At 41.1% G+C, this 17,860-nt stretch overlaps 1 protein-coding gene across 10 annotated transcripts in view; it reads right to left on the bottom strand.

Moving 5' to 3' along the window:
* LOC108141263 (PDZ and LIM domain protein Zasp) overlaps positions 1 to 16,940 on the bottom strand; it is a 58,222-nt gene extending 41,282 nt beyond the window's left edge. For 3 of the 10 annotated variants that reach the window (XM_017264517.2, XM_041707284.1, XM_017264520.2), the window contains exons 1-2: positions 14,516 to 14,703; positions 2,554 to 2,680 (exon numbers count right to left, since the gene is read on the bottom strand). In XM_017264517.2, coding sequence (XP_017120006.1) covers positions 2,554 to 2,664 — 111 coding nt within the window. In that variant the 5' untranslated portion in view covers positions 2,665 to 2,680; positions 14,516 to 14,703. Of the gene's footprint in view, positions 1 to 2,553; positions 2,681 to 14,515; positions 14,705 to 16,761 lie in introns of those variants that run through there. The other 7 variants (XM_017264524.2, XM_017264525.2, XM_017264526.2 and 4 more) reach the window with 5 other exon arrangements.
* Positions 16,941 to 17,860: the final 920 nt, after the last annotated feature.

The following is a 17,860-nucleotide window of genomic DNA, read 5'->3' as shown; positions in this document are numbered from 1 at the left end:
TGAACACAGAAACTCGCTGCGAGAAATCATAAATTAATCCGATTTAAGCAGCTCAGTAGCTTATTTTTATGCCAACCAACTGCCAACCACCGGTTTTCGTCGTTTGATGGAATCGGCGGAGGGGGATTTATTCCTGGCCATGGCATGTGTTGCATCTTGATGAGTTACGGCAGCATTTAAAGGAGACCAATTTGTTTGGCAGTGGCTCAAGAGCAAGAGCCAGGAAGCTGACATGATTGGATGCTGACGATGACTGAGATGATGATTCGTTGTCAAGGTAGGAGAGCTCTCGAGTGCCAGAGCTCAGTTCAGAAAAGTGCCGGAGTTCATTCGAGTTCGTCGGGGTTTAGTTCCGCTGCGGAGCTTGTGTCCTGGCAACCAAGGAGCTCAGCTCTGGCACAGGGAGAAAAATTTATTGGGGAATAAAGCACATGTTTGTAATACCATTTATTGCTTTACATATATGCTTATTTTTGATAGTGTTCCCAACACGTTTGACATGTTAGAATTATATAAGAAAAGTCTAAATACAAAACTCTGCTGAAGGAAATAGCCGACCTCCTACAGCCTGTTGAAAATACGTCGATCGTAATATGTCTAGCTTCATTAGCGTCAGTTTCATTTATCAAACTTAGATATTATTTTAAATCTTGAGGCCAGACTTTTTAGGTACTTGACTTGTTGGACTTGTCGATTTGAAAATATCATTTTTCCCGGTGTGGCTCATTATGAGCAAAGTTTTTACGCAAAATCCTGCGGAGGAGGATGCGGCTTAAGTGCGCCATTCCGAATTCAATTGGGCTTGAAGTGTTCGAAAAGCAAAAGGCAGCCATCCAGCCAGGAGATGTCGCACCGCCGGCAGGCAGCTCAACTCATCGCCGAGATGGACTGACTGGTCGGATTTATGGGCGGAAAAACTTGAGAGTGGCTAACAAAACGATTGGGATTTGTATGGCTTTGTTTTTCTTTGTGTAATCCATAAATATTTTCATTCCAAATAGCGCAAATTGCGTTGTGCATGCTGTATGATATTCGCCTAAATTCAAAACAAATTTCACCTTCAATAAATTGTCAAGTCCTGTTGTAGTTCTGGTCAACATTGACAAGCACAACGCTGCTAATTGGTAGAAGTGCTGGAGCTTATCCCATTTAAATTTATCGAAACAGCTCAATTCCATGATAATCGCACTTGATGTGCTGTGTGTTTTATTTATTTTTTGTTTTAAATAGCTCGTTGCAGCTCAAAAGAGAGAGAGGCCCCATAGCATTGACACAAATCCACAGCTGTTTAAATAGAAATTGCGCATTTAGCGCTGGCCACGCCCCCACACACCGCCAGCGCCCACTCGAAGCCAAAACAAACAGATAAAAAGAGCGCACAGAATTCGTGTTATTTCTGAACGAACAAAAATATTTACAGATTATTTTGGGGTAAAACCGAAGAACGGAGCAGATTGCGGCAATTACTAAGCTCCCAATCAATAATTTCACATTATTAAAGCAATGTTTTGGTCCCAAAACAATAAAGCGCGATGTCTTTATGACGAGAGCAGTAAGAATTCCACTGACTTTGGCTACTGATTAGACTCGCTTGCAAACAAGGGCTCTTATCAGAGTGAGATTGAGTCATAAACGAAATCGCTATGGCTTCCGTCAGCTGCTCTTGATCGGGCTGCTATATGCATATGTGATTCATGGATTTGCTTCTTTATAAAGTCTCAGGAACTTAATTTCCACATGATTAACTAAAATATTAGCTCATGCTTTACTTTATCGCAGGTAACGGTGTATTTTGTTGGCGATATTATCAGCAACAAAAAGATTAGATAGGAAGTGTTAATATATATTCTTCCCGTAAACATTCAGCTTAACGAAAACGGCATCTATTAAATTCCCATTAGTTAAATAGAGCCTTACAGTTACGAATCGTACTGAACATCAATATAAAACTAGGCGTACCCAATTTATTCCTTCGACATTTTCGCGCCGCAAGCGCTCATAAAGTTGTCAAAATGATTTAGCAAATTTTGTAGTTGCGTGTCGCCACAAATGTAAAATGTTTCGAGATCTGTTATGAATGTTTAACAAATTTTTAGTTGGGTTTCTATCTGTGAGTCTGTTTGTGTGGGTATTATCTGTCTGAGTGTTGGTGTGTGTCTGTGCGGCATTAATATGGAATATGGCAAGAGGAAATTTGTTGAAAATTGGGAAAAATACGGCTTTTATTTGTTTTGGGTAACGTGCGCAAAAATCGCACGGAAAGCGACCACAAAAAGTGAAACTTATATCCACGGATTTATTTTTAACAAACAAAAAAGAAACGCAGCCAGCGAGCACTTAAATACATAAATAAATTAACTGGCCAACTAATATTCGTTTTTCGCGTTGCCAACGTAAATTTCATTTCATTTTTCGGAGAGTGTTTCCGAACACACAAATTCCATTTGTCAATCGCCCGATAAGCGAATTGTTTCTGATTTTCACACATGTTTACTCTGGCCCGTTGGGAAATGGAAATACACCAAAGAGGGTGGTGTTGGCGCTCTCACTTACCTTTTGCACTAGCAGGGGCTGGGCAAAGTCCGTGCCCCCCTGAAGGCGGAATCCCCAGGGCTGGGCATCGAAACGTGACAATTTGACTTGCAGCAGCTGTGGTTGGGCCATCTTCTTTTAGCGCTGACTGTAAGAGAGCAGAGAAGGGCATGCGTTAGTTAAAATGGCGATAACATGGCGTATACTTGATATCACGTAGGCGATTAATGAAATCAAAACCCCGACTCAAACGAATCCGGCAAAAACATCACGGACCGAAGACGACGACCACTGCGGATTGCTCCTTTTTGGCCACTAATAAAGACATTATTCAGGCATGTCCAGGCTAATCCTGCCAGCAGTCAGACATCTCCAACCGTCGCCCTCCTGCCCTCCGATTTATCACCCCCAAAAGGATTCCCCCCTCAGTTCTCCGCCTTCCACAACCGGTTGCCAGATGCAGCTGCATGCGGAAAAGCTGCTGCGTCGTTTTGTGTGCCAAACTGAGCCAACATATTCGGCTGACTGAATGCAGCAGGCAGCCAGCAAAGTGGTTGCTGTGTGGCATCGACCAGGTGTATATCCTGGTGACTAGAAAATCATAAAAGAGCTGCAAAACCTGGGATGAAAGCTTGGCAAAGTCCCAGAGATTTTAGTTGAGTTTTCTTAGCACGCTCTCTGAGTTGTAAGATTTAAGTTAACCTTCTAATAAATTAGCTAATTCAGATATTATACCTTAAAGTTAAGATATATCACCGATTGATTCATAAAATAATTTCAAATATACTGAATATGTTAGTATCTTTACACTTAAATTTAAAGCTGGAATGTCATTAATATCTTATCACCGTTTGACTCATCCACTCTGCGACTGTGTGTATAGAGGTACAAATACATAAATACTTGAAATAGTTTTATTCTTATAACCTTGAACTACTTAATAATGTTGGTATCTTTATTCCAAGTTTGTACTAATTTAAGTTTTCTATTTGTTAAGTTTTCTGGTCCCCTCGTCCAAAGACTTATATAACAGCCCAATTGGCTGTCCCTGTGCAGGGTGTGCGACATAAAACGAGTTAAACTTTGTTAGATATCGCCTTTTTTGCACACACAGCAGCTCACACCCCGGAAAGGGGACTTGGAATAGTAGGACTAGGACTGCGAAGGACCCACTGCCTGCCTCCTGGCCCTGGCCACAGTGAGTGCTGTAAGTAAGCGCACCCCAAACGGCACATGGAGCCGTGTTGTAAGTGTGGCTTACACGGGTTCCCGTCCGTCTTCTCTTATGTGTCCCTACGTTGCCCAACTACCATTTCTATTCGTCCTGCTCCATGTCCTGCCGCACTTTTTTCCCGTCATAGCTTTGTAATTTGTACGTGCGTTGCAGGGGATTGGGGGAGGGGGGTGAAAAAGGGGTCAGGGAAAAGTGGAAAAGTGGGCGGGACACGGGTGGGTGGGTGTCTGTTGATTTAGTTTGCTGCATAACAATTTTGCTGAGTGTTGTGTTTTTTATTAGCAAAGACACATTCGCTCCACATCTGCCCCTCTCTTTCCACGAAAGACACTCAAAGTGGAAGTAACTACATTAAGCTATTAAAACGACAGCAGCTGCCAGTGGAGTTGGGGGATGGGGCTGGGAAATTCCAGGGGCTGCGGAGCAGGGATATCCGCACACATATGGAAAAGAGACATTTTAGCACACACAGCAGTTTAATTAACGTTAAGTGCGGGTGGTAATGGCTCCATCTCGAGTCCAGGTTCCAGGTTTCCGGCTCGAATTCCTGCCAAGAACCAGGGGAGCCCAAGAGCACAGGCCGTAACACGTTGACGGCATTTGCATGTAAATACTTTGTATGCCATGAAGTTGGCCCATTAGACGCCCCGGCAAACCAACTGCACATGCACGGGAATAATTTAATTAAAATATTAAATAAATGCGGAGTGTGGATCGGTGCGGCGGTGGAGGCGGCCAACTCTTCCACGGATTCAAAGTGCCAGACTGAAAGAGGCTAAAAGCGCAACAACATGAAAGTGCAAACACACCAACGCGTCTCTCCAGTTCCGAGGAAAACGAAATGATAGGAAAGGGGGGAATATGGCAGTTTTGGGTTTTTAGGAGCCATTTGGAGTCCTGGCTAATTACTAGCTCAAATGCTCTTGCCAAGAGGACGCTCTGTGGCTAACAAAATGTCATCGACGATTTAGCACACTGCGAGATTCAAATGTCGAGTTAATTAGGAGTTTCGGTCATTGAGAAAAAGTAATCCAAAAATAAAATAATACATATTTTTAAGTTGCTCTCCCGTAATCTAAAGTAGCTTTTCTAAATTTGTTAATTTATTAAGAAATCCATTAGGGTAAATAAAGAACTTTAAAAAAAAATAATAAAAAATAATCTTAAAATCTTAAATCTTTATATCTATATTCTCTAAGCCGACTTCGTACTTTGCTCCCTAAGACTAATTATCAGAAAAATATTAACTTACAGTTAATCTTAGTCTCGTTCACAGATTACAAATTTACCCTTTTCAATTTAAAGGCTTATTAAAAAAAAGGAATTCATTTAAAACTCATTTCAATTTAGACTTTCTTATCCGTTTGCCAAACTTCCTTCTTAGTATTGCCAAACCCTTTTCTGTGGCAGTGACGACAAGAGGAGTGCCTGATAAATGGTGAAATTTGTTTGTCCCAGGATTAGGCTACTCCTGCTTATGCAAAACCCTTCCGCATTCATTCCGTCAGTGTGCCTGACCCACTTTTCCGACTTTAAGTCGGCCTTGGGCAAACTGCGGAGCAAACTTTCCATATGCAAGCAATTTGTAAACAAATTATTTGATCCTCAAACAGCCAAGTTGCTCTAGCAACTTATCAACTTGACGCCGCCGCACAAGCAACAACAACAACAAGCAAGCCAGCAGTGGCAACAAATCCAAACTTGGTCAACCATGTATCATTAACAAAGTTGTCCAGTTGGCAATCCCATTGCAGCTTTATGACTAATAACCAAATGCGAGTTGGAGGGGGGGTTCGAAAGGAGGAAAAGCCGGTGGGACACGTAGCGTCGTAGTCCGTTTCCGGGTACAGTGAAACATCGATTTTGAGGTTGCCAATACAAAGAAAAAGGAAAAAATGAACCGTTGCAGCGACCAGTGTCAAAAAACAAGTTATAGCTAATAACTTTTACACACACAATTGGCGAATTACAATTTATTTATGTGCCGCTGATGGCTGCCCCCCCGAAATGCAGTTTTGCATTTGATTCGGGGCGAGAGCAACAAATCAATTTGCCAGCGGTAATTCCAAAGATTTATTGCCAACATTTTTCGGAACGACCGATGAGGGCGTGGTGTTTTTAGTATGCAAAAACTGTAAAATATCCGAAAATTTATAAAAGTTCTTGCGTGCGGCGAAAAGGGCGGTTTGTAAGCCGATTTCCTGTCACAGAAAGAGCTCCATAATGGAAATCGCAGCAGCTCATGAGTTGCCATTACCAGCGGAGCAAGTGAGCAGAAATCAAATTGATTTTGGCATCATTAGCAGTTGGCCCCCGCCATAAAAGCCAGAATAATAACACAGAGAGAGAGTGAAAAACAGACAAAAGGCAAAAAAAAAAGTGGTAACCGAAACCAAACTGGAATCATCAGCAGTCAAAGTCGATGGTGATGATGTTGGTGATGATGATGACGATGATGTTGGTGCTGCTGCTGCCTGCCACTGATGATGTCATGGTGGGTATACATAGTCTGGGGAAATGGAGCGGGAAAGGGGGAGGCAGCGGCTTTTGGGGTCGACAATTCGATTTGGCCATTTCGCACGCTGCTTTAGAATACACTGAGCGGAAATCGAAAACCGATTTCGAGAATTAAGGTTGTAAATAAGACAAGATAAATAAATCCAAATCCTAATTATTATATTGATACATTTTTTTTAATTCAAAAACAATAAATTTGAAAAAATACTTAAAGCCTGAACATTTCCCAGACTTACAAAAAAAAAATTTAATATGCAACAAGACCTAGTAATTTACTAAAATTTTGTCTTTACAATTGGATTTTAAAAATTATTTTTAATCTTTTTTATTTGGTTTTAGTTTTTCCCTCGTGTACTCCCAATTGAAATTAGAATCGCTTTCGAAACACAAAGTCTGGACGGGTGTTTATTCTGAAATATCTGTTTATCAAACGGAACAGCTTCAATCTGTAATGAGCCAACTAATTACGTGCTGCAGACTCTAAACAAATCGGGAATTAGACAAACAGTGTGCATTTGGTTTGCTGGCTATTTCAACACATTAATAAACTGCATAAGGGAACAGCTCATTAAAAGCAACTCGTGTGAGACAGCAACAGCTTTTCCATTTCCCATTTTCCAGCCATACCCATTTGACTGCCGGCTGTCAAGTGGTCGAGGCCCAAGAAAACTACTTCAAAGATACGTTGGTGTTGTTGCTTCTGATGCTGCTGCTGCTGCTGCTGCTGCCGCTGATGTGGTGGCTCTTTGGGCCAAACAAAAGTGAAGCCGGAGCGACATATTCACCCACTAACTGGCAGAAGTTGGTTGAAATTAGGAGTGGAGTAACGCAGTCGGGGAATAACAAGCCATGCAAATGCCATGCCGCACATCCATATCCATATGTATGTCTGTACATGGGGCCATATGTGTGGCAAAGTGCTCTGCAGTTCCTCCGGGGAATCGAAACGGAGGGCAGCGTCAAGTAGTGAACGCGTTGATTTCGCATTTATGCAAATTTCACGTACACTTCAAACTGCTCAACGTTTTTTCGTCTTTATTTTTTTTCATGGCTCCCCGCTCTCTGGCTCTTCAAGTTCTTCTTTTCTTTTCTCTTTTTCTCGTTGTTGCTGCTTGGCTTTTTTCACAGACGCGCTTTTGTTGGCCTGGCCAAAACTAAACTTTGGCTGCTGCTGAGTGAAACTGAAGTTGCCGATGGGGAAATGGAGGACTGGCGGGGATTTGAATGGGCCCGAAGTTGTAGAAATTCTGCCTGAGGGCGAGTGATTTTTGAATACCGTTCAGACAGCGCTGAGCTTGGGTATGTGGGATTACGGGGTGAATGAGGTAACAGCTAGGGATCATCAAGTCCGTCAATTTAAACAAGATAGCTTGGGAACTTTCTGTAACTCATAGAAACCTTATGTTCAAAAAAAATTGATTTTATGAAATTTAAAATACAGATCACTAAATATTTACTTTTAATATTCTTTTGACCACTATTTACAATATAAAAGCAAAAACAGGAAAATCTTAAAGAAATATCTTATACCTAAGTGAAACCTGTATCTGCAAATTCTTGTCATTAAAGAATGTTTTGAATCTATGAACTCTATTTATAACCATGTTCTTTGTTAAAGAAGCTTACTACTGACTTTGTAATGGGTATAATATTTGAAACCGAAAAAAGATGAATACACGTTAGGATAAAATCAGAAGAGAAATGCCAGGACCATTATTCTGGCCATTATAAGGAATTGGAAATTTGTAGTGATTTGTAATATTTAGATTTAAATTATTATTTTTTATTTGTTTACTTTAAAGTTGTCCTATTTTGACAGCACGTGTAGGGTATCCCCCAAGGCGCCTTGCACCTCGTTCTACAGGAGCTTCCTGAACTGATGCAATGTGACGTGACGTGACGTCATGTGTGCGCTCGTGCTTGCGGCTAACAGGACATGTTTACCCCCCGCTTGGAAACTCCGCCCCCTTCCCCTCGCTTTTTCATCACCCCCCCGGGGAAAAACCCCCACGATCCCCCGCTGATGACGACGCTGTTGCTCTTCAGTCTGTCTAATGCAATGCGCGTGCTAAATGGGCGTAACTCAACGGCTCGACGACTCGACTTTTTTCATGTTTTTCCTTTACTTTTTTTTTTTGGTTTTTTTCGCGGCGCTTATCAAGCGCTGAAAGCTGAAAAAGTTTTTCACTCGCAATCACACTCACACCAGCACACGTCTGCAACTGTCAGTGCATCAAAACACTTGAGTATTTGAAATAAAAAAAAGAAGGAAAATCGTGGAAAAACAACAAGGGAAAAGTTTTTCTTTTTGTGCTGCGTGTGTGCTTGTTTGATATTTTTAATATTTTGCACTAGGCGCAATGGCAAAAAACAAAAAAAAAACGAAGAGAAAAGCTGACAAAAGTGACACTTTGCATGCATTCTTGCCGTTTCTTTTGTGATTATTTTCTTTGCTTTTCAAGTGCGAGAGAGGGAGAGAGAGATTGGAAATGGAGAGAGAGGGAAAATGGCAAGTGACATTGAATGTGGCAATTTTCCCGCCAGCCATGAAAAATTCTTTCACTCAGATACAGTTAGTAATAAAAATGTAGATAAAGATAGTCACACTGTTTGAGGTGGCCATAAGTTCATTACCACAATTGAATCTCTTTTGGCATTCCCTTAAAATCCGAAAAACTGCACAGAATGCACATTTTATTTTGTTATATACACCCTTTATGTATGCACATTGCCGTGCGATTTTTATCGACATTTTTTATCAATTGGCAATTTCAAATATTTGCCTGTAATTGCATAAATTTTCACAAATAAAATATGTAAATTCTACAGATACAAACATATAGCATTCCCCGGCGAGCAGGGCAGTTTATGCGGCAATTTGATTGCTTGTATATGGGAATTATAATTGTGCTATGACTGTGCGCAAAATTGATTAATATTTCGCGCATATTTTCTATGAGAAATGTGAAATTCAATGCGAATGCAAATTTTAATCAGAGAGATAGTTCGTCGGCCGGTTCGGGATGCCAAAAATGCAATTTCCATACGCTCAGCTCACCTATTTTCATCGGATCGGAGAAATTTCGAGTAAATCAACATCGACAAAAGCGAAATGTGGCAGGTAAATATTTATTAAACTGCGTGTCAAAAAATGGAATTTAAAGCTGAAGTAGAGTAGATGCACACATGCCACATGCAAATATTCAGATACAGATACATTGGCGGGAAGCTGAAAGATACACAGTAGCTCTTTGTTCTGGTTGTTGCCGGTTTCGATAACGATAAGTAAACGGATTTAAAATCGGGATAATATTGGTAAGGGAAAGCTGGTAAATGCCATTATAAATATGGCAAAATAGCACATTATTCGCCAGCACAAAATGTAATTAAATATAATAGAAAACAATCAAAAAACCAAATCCCATAAATTAAACTCTCTGCACAAAACACTCTCGGCTTTGGCAATTGAACAAATAGCAACAACAACAACAACAACAAAAAAACAAACGTGCTGTGAAAAAACGTATGGAAAATAATACAATTTTAAATCTGTCAGTGGAATAGTTAATGCCATATTAGTTGTTCTGAGCTAATAAAGCGTAATTATCAACGCATTTATTTAATTAGCCGCAAAAAGTGCATAGAACAAAGCTCCTCAATCAGTCGACTTTTCCCCGTCCTCCAAATTGTCTACAAATTGTGTGGCATATATAATGACAATTTAATAGGCTTGTCAATCTGCTGCTGTTTGTGCGGTAATTTAATTTAATCCCAAAAATCGTGGGTACCTAAATACAAGTTTTCAAAATACATAAAAGACATGAAGTGGCAAAGTATATTTAAAGACATGCATTCTGCTTTTCCAATCGACCGACCTCATTATGCAGTCAACAAGATTATCGGACTGAAACTGAAACAGACGGACAGCGAATGGATTTGCCATTTGATTTAACATTAATGAACAAAATGCAATTAATTGAAAACTATTTTTATTCCGACTCTCTGTTTTTATGTTGTTTGTAATTACCTTTTGTGCATAATTGGTGGGCTTTAATGGGTTAACAAAATGCGATTAACCGAAATGCAATTGCGAAATGCAAATGGGCCTCTTTCTTTCGGATGATTGGAGGGGATATCCCCTAGTCACTTGGGCTAATGACAGGCGGCAGATTGAAACTGGCAGATAAAGTCGGCACACAGGACGGGCGGCAATAATTCTCCATCAAAAATGGGGACTCCAGGAGGAGTCGTCGGTCGTCGGTCGTCCCACTTGTTGCTGTTGCTGTTGCCCCGCCCCCTTTTGCCCTGCCGCCCAGCCGCCTTCTGTGTGACAGTTTACAAAGTGCTGCAATTAGGGCTGACAAAGTACCCGACTCCTGGGCTCCGAAGGGAACATTGTGCGAACACCCGAATGAATTTGTTTAAACATCTTCCCCTTGGCTAGTGTGCAAGTATCTGTTGGATATGAATTAATCAAAGACTAAATAAAATGCTTAGCATTTGCATTTCAGCCCGTTTCAACAAACAATTTGTCAGCCTTCGTAATGGACAGCAACAGAGGCAGAGGCAGAGGCAAGTGTCACAGACGGATTCTTTTCAGAAAATACATAAAAATACATATTTTCTAATTCCCCCGCACAAATGTCGAAGAAACTATTTTGAGGACGGACGCACGGCTGTTGCTTCTGTTTTCTGGGGGTAATTGGAGCTGCATTGGTCAGCAGGGGTTAAGGCAAAGTAATTTTCATTGAGATGCCGTAACGCCCTTCCTTTCGCTTTCGCCAATCACATTTTTTGTTATTTTTGATATTTGTGACTTTGGCATTGACGTCTGCAGGGGCTGTCGATCGAAATAGACTTGGCGCAGAAATACCGCCGCTCGAATAAATATCTCATCTCGGTGGGCGGAAGGCCAGCGTTTTGAACTACTTATTTTTCCAAGGAAAACTCTCGGAATGTCTGTCTTTTATGTGAAATTCCCAATCGCCCGTTTAAGCGCTGGCAAATGTCGGGCAATTAATTCTCGATCCCAAAGAAGAGATGCACGTAAATGCTGTTGTGATTTATGAGCGCGCGCCGCACGAGATTTTATAATTTGTTCAACGTAACGTGCATGGCCAAAATAAATATTTTCCGTTCGTTAAATTCATAAACAAAGCTCCGGAATGGGATGATGCGGGCTTCGGCTTCCCCACTTAAACCTATCCTATCCCATAGTGCCGACTCAATCGCAATCTCTCGTTGGGTTTTTGTGGCGATAAAACCAAAAATGTTTGCCAGTCACGTTTGTGGTGCAGAAAGAGCAGTGGCGTTGGCTCCCAGCGTGAAAAAGGGGTAAACGGCGGGGGGGTTAAGTCGAGTTCGAGTTGAGTCTGCACTTCTTCTGTTCGTCGAAGATTTCGCGTCTGTGGGCGTTTATTTTGAACGCACTGCGGTTATGTAATTGCGAGGCGTCAGATACGTGATTACTTTTAGTCAAATTGCCGCTCGAATATTGTGTAATTCCGTTGTCTCCACTTTGCCTCCTTCACTTGCGATTTCATATCTGTGCGAAAGTGTGCCATCGAAGTTGTTTTGCCAGGGAAATGTGATTAACTCGTTGGCAGAAGTTAAGGTCAGGGTTGCAGATCGAAGTGGTTTGGAGTGGTGAGAGCTATTGGGTTTCAATTTGGATAATCAGTTAAACACAAACACCTAAAGTAAATGACAGGGGCTCATAGATTGTTTCGTAAAAATCTCCTTTAACCAAATTCTGGGTTTGGTGTCAGAAATAAACCTTTACAAAATAATGAAAGAAAGATTTAAATACAACTTAAAAAGCATTATAGGTAAGTTTTCCCAACTATAGTACTCTGTAATCCAGCAAATGGATGCGGATACAGTTCAAGATCAACCGAAATGAGGTCATATCTCATTAATGCTCTACTCATATACCGTCTACACCCCAACTTTTCTCAGGGGAGCACCTCATCAAAGTCTGTAGAAATATTCTTCAATCCATTATCTCTGGTTGTTTGCTCTTGTTTCGCGTTATTTCGCTGTGAATGACATACGAACCCTGAAGAGCCACAACAAAGATACGAGAAAAGTGCTAGCCTCAGCAAGGGGAACGAGAATGCAATCTACCATGACAGTTCACGAAGGTTAAATTCTTGAGAAATGATTTGGTGCCGAGAGAAACGTAGAGAACTGCAAACTGCAAACTGTCAACTGCAAAAAACGAACTGCCAATGCGAGAGCGAACTAATTAAAATATACGCAGAGCTGTTTGAATTTTTTAGAGCATGGTCCCCTTTTCCCGTCGTCAATCCCCCCGATTGTTGCACTGTGTGCACGAATCCGAGTCAAGTGAAGTCAACCCATGAAATATTGTCACGCACCCAGGAACGGAATAGGATGTGAGCGAGAAGTGCCATTCTAATGAGCTCGGGTTACATTTCCGCGACGGCCTTTAATTTACGATCCCCGGCTGAAGAAGAAATTGCAAGCATTGCCTCAGCACAGAGAGAAATTTCGAACAAAAGAAATACTTTCTTTGAATATATGTCAAGTCATACATTTAATGGTAAAAAAGTATAAGTAGATGGTTAATGTTTCTTGTTTCTTTCCTCTTTTTGAACTAATGATTAATTAAGTTCCTAAATTTTAAGGGGAACAAACGAAATGTTTCGCCAACAACATGAAATGCTTACTCTTTTCCAATCATCCGTTTTATTAAGATTATATACTAAATCTTTTTAAGTTTTTATTTTTTTTTCAAGAGTATAAAATATTAAAAAGACATCTCAGCTAGGCTATTTTTTTTCTTTGCTTCATACACAAAAAAAATTCTATCAACATGGAATACATATTTTAATGTATTTGCTTTCTGCCATCTCTTTTCCAACCATCCGTTAGGTAATTATTTCCACCCTGAACCGATAAACCGCAGTGTAAACAAAGACATTTCATTCATCGACAAAAAGTGGGCAGTGGGCAGTGGCAATGGCCATTAGCTCATTCAAGTTTATAGAACTGCTATCTTATCGGACCATTGATTCATGGGTGTTGTGAGGCGTTGTAAGATTGATTCGTGAAAAGTTTCGGTTGCGCCTTACAGCTATTATTGGAGAGGTGACCAACCGTAACTAAAGCGCAAGATAAGAAGGTGGGTGATTAATGGATCATTAGGTCACTGAACCCTGGCAAGAAAAAAATAGAAATCGGACTAGAACAAAGCGAATATCAACAAGTTTTGGTCATGGCTAAATTACATCACAGGCTAACTGGCTGACTGCCTGCTGGTGGTCTGGCATGAATTGGAAATGGCAAATGGAAATGGAGAGCAACCACTGCGTATACGTGATGTCAGAGATAGCCAAAGTGAGAGTGAGAGAGAGGATGTGCTGGCTGAAAATAGATCGGGCGAAAAGGAAAAGCGAAGAGCAGAGACGAGAAAATCGCAATTGCCAAGACAACGAAAGACACTTTTCTTCGGACCGAGCAGGCGACCTAGAGAACTGGCTTCATTAATATGCGATGCTTTATGCTGTCGCCGATATATAGACTACTATATATCGCTCAAAACGCTTCTAAAATGTCTCAGAAACTGTGGCGCCAAACCGCAGCAATTCGAGCATGAGAAGAAGGCGCAGGAGGTGGCTGGCAGCCACATCCGCACCACTTTCGCAATTTGTGTATCTGTATCTGGCAGATATTGTATCTGGCGGACGGCGGATGGCGGATGGCGGATGGCTGCCTAGCTGACTGACTGACTGAGCGAGAATATTCGGAAACAAATCCAATCCGCGCAGCCATTTCGAGGCGCTAAAAATAAACTCACCTTGAAAAGTTTCTAAAAATTTTCTCGCTTTTTGACTATATAATTTTATTCAATTTCAACGAGCCGAAGATCTACGACGTATCTGAAATTTTGTATCTGTGCGCTCTGGCCAACAAATTTGATAAATGCGTCAAAAGAAATTCCCTGGATCGGCGTGCCAAGAAAATTATTTAGCAATTGAATATATTCGAGAGCTGCCGAGTCTTTGGTTTCGTAAGGTATTTTACTTGTTGGTAACCTTCACTGAAATCACACCTCACACGACACAATATTTAGTGGAAAGGGGGGCGGGGTGGGAGGTTTCTGATTCATCAGCGGTCCTTGCAAATCGATTGCTGCAGGCTATTGTATAATCAGCTGATTTATACTATATTATCTGTGGCTGATTTCACATGTGAACTGGTACTGACCGATTTGTTTCCGATCAGGTGGCTTTAGCTGGGTTTCGATTCGATTCGGTTTCGATTTGGTTTTAAGTTTTTGATTTGGACTTGGATCGGTTTCGTATATTCGTGGCGATTTTTGTGGTGCACTGCCAGTTGTTCAGTTCTTGGGCGACGTTAACTAAGCGACGATTTTCTCTCAACTAAAGCAAAAACCGAAACCGAAAATTTTTATGTGCATTTTGTGCCGTTTTCGAATACAAAAATCTTTTCAACCACATCGCTGGCATCGACGTCGCAGTCGCAGTCGGCGTCGCTGCTTTTGGGCCGTGCGAGAGGCTATATGGCAGCTATATAGACATTGTCGGTGCTCAATTCCCAACCGATTCCGGCGGCAGAGCCGCAAAGCTACAAACGCCAGACGAAGGCGACGGCGACTGCGACTACGACGGCTGCCAATGTCTGTCTGGCTTTTGTGGCCACTGGTTTTTGTTTTTGTTGTTCTCGGTTCGGGATATATTTTGTTATTTGGCTAATTGTTTGTATTTTGTTTTCATTTCCAAGCTTTTAGCGGCGCAGCTAGCTAAAATGCCGATGTGCAAGCAGTCCGTTTCGGGGCTATAGCTCATAGAAATCCGAAATGCGATCCAATACTTAAATTTTTTTTTTTAAACCAAACCTTTTCCGACTAGCTAAAAACTTATGTTTAACATTTTTTATATATTCATTTAAAGATCTATTATTATTCATTTAAAGGTATATTACGAAAAGTGCTTCACATAACCCTCTATTGTTAGATATTTTTATATAAGTCGACTGGTAGGATAACTGCTTGTTAAAGTAGCTAGTTTTTAAAATATACCAAAAAGATTTTATCAAAGGCCTTAAAAGATTATAGACCCGCTACCCAAAAACCAACGTTTGTCATACATTCTTGACATATTTGTTTTTAAGATTTCTTTTCTATGCATTTAAAAAACCCCTATTGTTCGATACAGATTTATTTTCAAACGCAAATTTAGCTGCACATTTTCGTTTTCTTATTTACGAATTCCCCTATGCCTATGAAACGCACATTTGGCACGTCTCTTTGAAGTTGAGCACAACTGCAGGTGCTATTCAGTTTCTGCTGGTGAACTATTTCCCGTGATCTGCTTTCCTTTAGACCACAACAAAGTGTAAAACCGAATTGAGAGCAACAACCCCGGGAAGTGTAGGGAATTTGGGTCACAAAAGATCCTGAGTGCATGAATCAGCGGTGGTGAGTCCATCGGAGGTATGATCTGTCGGATTCATTATAGATTTCCCAATAATCGATTAATCATTCCGTCGGGGTCACCTACCCTTTTAGGCAGGCATTTTTAGAGATCGAAGGTCGCTTTAAAACCAAAATGCCCTGGCTAAAGCGAAATTTCCACAAATTCCGTTTCGAGTGCATGAAAAGTGAGCCATAAAACATAAATATGTTAAAATGTTGCCATGGCGTTACGCTTACAAAAATAAACGCAAATATGTTTTGCCAGCGCTGATGTGCTCAATCAAGCAGCGAAATGAAACGAAACGAATTGAATCGTATCGAGGCAAACAATTCAGCAAACCACAAAAAATAATACAAGAGAAAACATGGCTGACTATGTGGATAAATATGTATAATATAATATAATATTTGGATGTTTTATACAAGCGCATATTTGTGTCTACATCGCATCGCATCGCATCACGGGCGGGCATAAAAAGCTCAGGCGAGTTAAACAAGAACGGCAAACAAGTAAACAAATAATAATAATCCCACCACCCGCCGCCTATCTTTTGGGCCAAAAAAACAAAAAACAATTTCGACTTTTTAATTAAATCATGTTGAGTGGTAAAAATAATATTAAATAATCTGACTGTGGTTGAGCTGTGCGGAACGCAGCAACTCAATCAAGTCACTAAAAAACACTGTTCTGCCTGCGCCGATTAAGATACCGAACAACCGAGATATGAACGTAATTAAGTTTAAAGACCGCATCTCGACGATCTTTTTCGGTTTTAACGACGATGACAACGGTTAGTTACACAACAACTTGCGGTTAACACTTTTGCTTTTTTTTATTGAGGGGTTAATTGCTTATATCTGTTTTTGATTTTCGGGGATGCTGAGTCAACGGTCAAGCTTTTGGAGCCATGAATCACTCGATCGAGGGCCCTGTGGCCCCGAAACCGGCTCTTCTCGGCCAACTCGAAAAAACATTTTGGCAGGAGGCAAACAAGAAACTGGCCAAGACACTTACACTTCACTCGCACTTGTTGGAATCGCAAGCGGATTCGGATCGTTCTCTCTGCGAAAATGAAAAGCGATTTGTGGGGTTTGGTGGGGGGGGAGTACTTCGAGACACTTCGTACTTCGTTCCGGGATTTTCAATATCTTTCTTCTGGGCGAGACAACCGCGCGCGATCGTTGCGTTCGAGCGAATGAGGGCTTGGATCTCGAAGACGACGACGACGACGACGGGTTGTTTGGAGTCGCACTGAAAGGCGAGCAGCGACTCACACAGATACTCCCGCTCACCCACACAACGGCACTCCGCTCTCTCTGTCGCTATCCCTCTCTCTTTCGCTCAATCAACAGGTAAGCGGACAGCCGAAAGGTGCGCAAATGTATCTGTATCTGTTAGTGCAATTGTAAATGTAAATGTATCTGTATCTGCATGTTAGCCGCTCGTGTGCGGCACTTGCTGATAAGATAAGACCCGAAAAGCCGAAAAAGCAACGCAAACATAAACAAACATGAGGCGCAATTTCAGCTATGAATTTCGCAGCGCGTGGTAATGTAATGGCAATCCTGTTCTACAATTTCGGATCACTGGCCTGGATCAATATTTTGGCCGGGCTAATTTGCAGCAATTCGCGTTTTATTTAATTTTTTATTTTTGCGCTTCGATTCTATATTTAGGTTGCATGCCACATCGCACCGAAACTGGTTCCTCCAGTTTCCTGATAATCTGGGTGACGGCTACACAACCCAAAACAACAGCGGCCCCAACACACAACACCCCGATTCTGGCCGGGCAAAAACCTCCACTCGCCGCCAGTGCCTGGTTTTTCTCTTTAGCGCCAAAACAAAAATAGGAAAAGTGGTCAAAGGGACGCTTTTTGTACACCCTCTTGATGTTATTTTAGGGAATATAAATTGCTTATCTTATACTTATTTTATTTATTTTTGTGAGAGAACAATATTTTCAGTCCTATTAAAGCAATCTTACCTCTGATTTTTATTATATTACGTAAATTATATGTAATAGAGCTCAATAAACTAAACTTATTATAATATGTAGATTTTATATTTGGTAGTTTTTAGGGTGTTACCTTCTACAGGTTAGGTTAATATTT

Source organism: Drosophila elegans, unplaced genomic scaffold, assembly GCF_018152505.1.
Source record: "Drosophila elegans isolate 14027-0461.03 unplaced genomic scaffold, ASM1815250v1 contig_183, whole genome shotgun sequence".
NCBI classification, from domain to species: domain Eukaryota; kingdom Metazoa; phylum Arthropoda; class Insecta; order Diptera; family Drosophilidae; genus Drosophila; species Drosophila elegans.
This window is presented reverse-complemented; position numbering and strand designations above follow the sequence as displayed.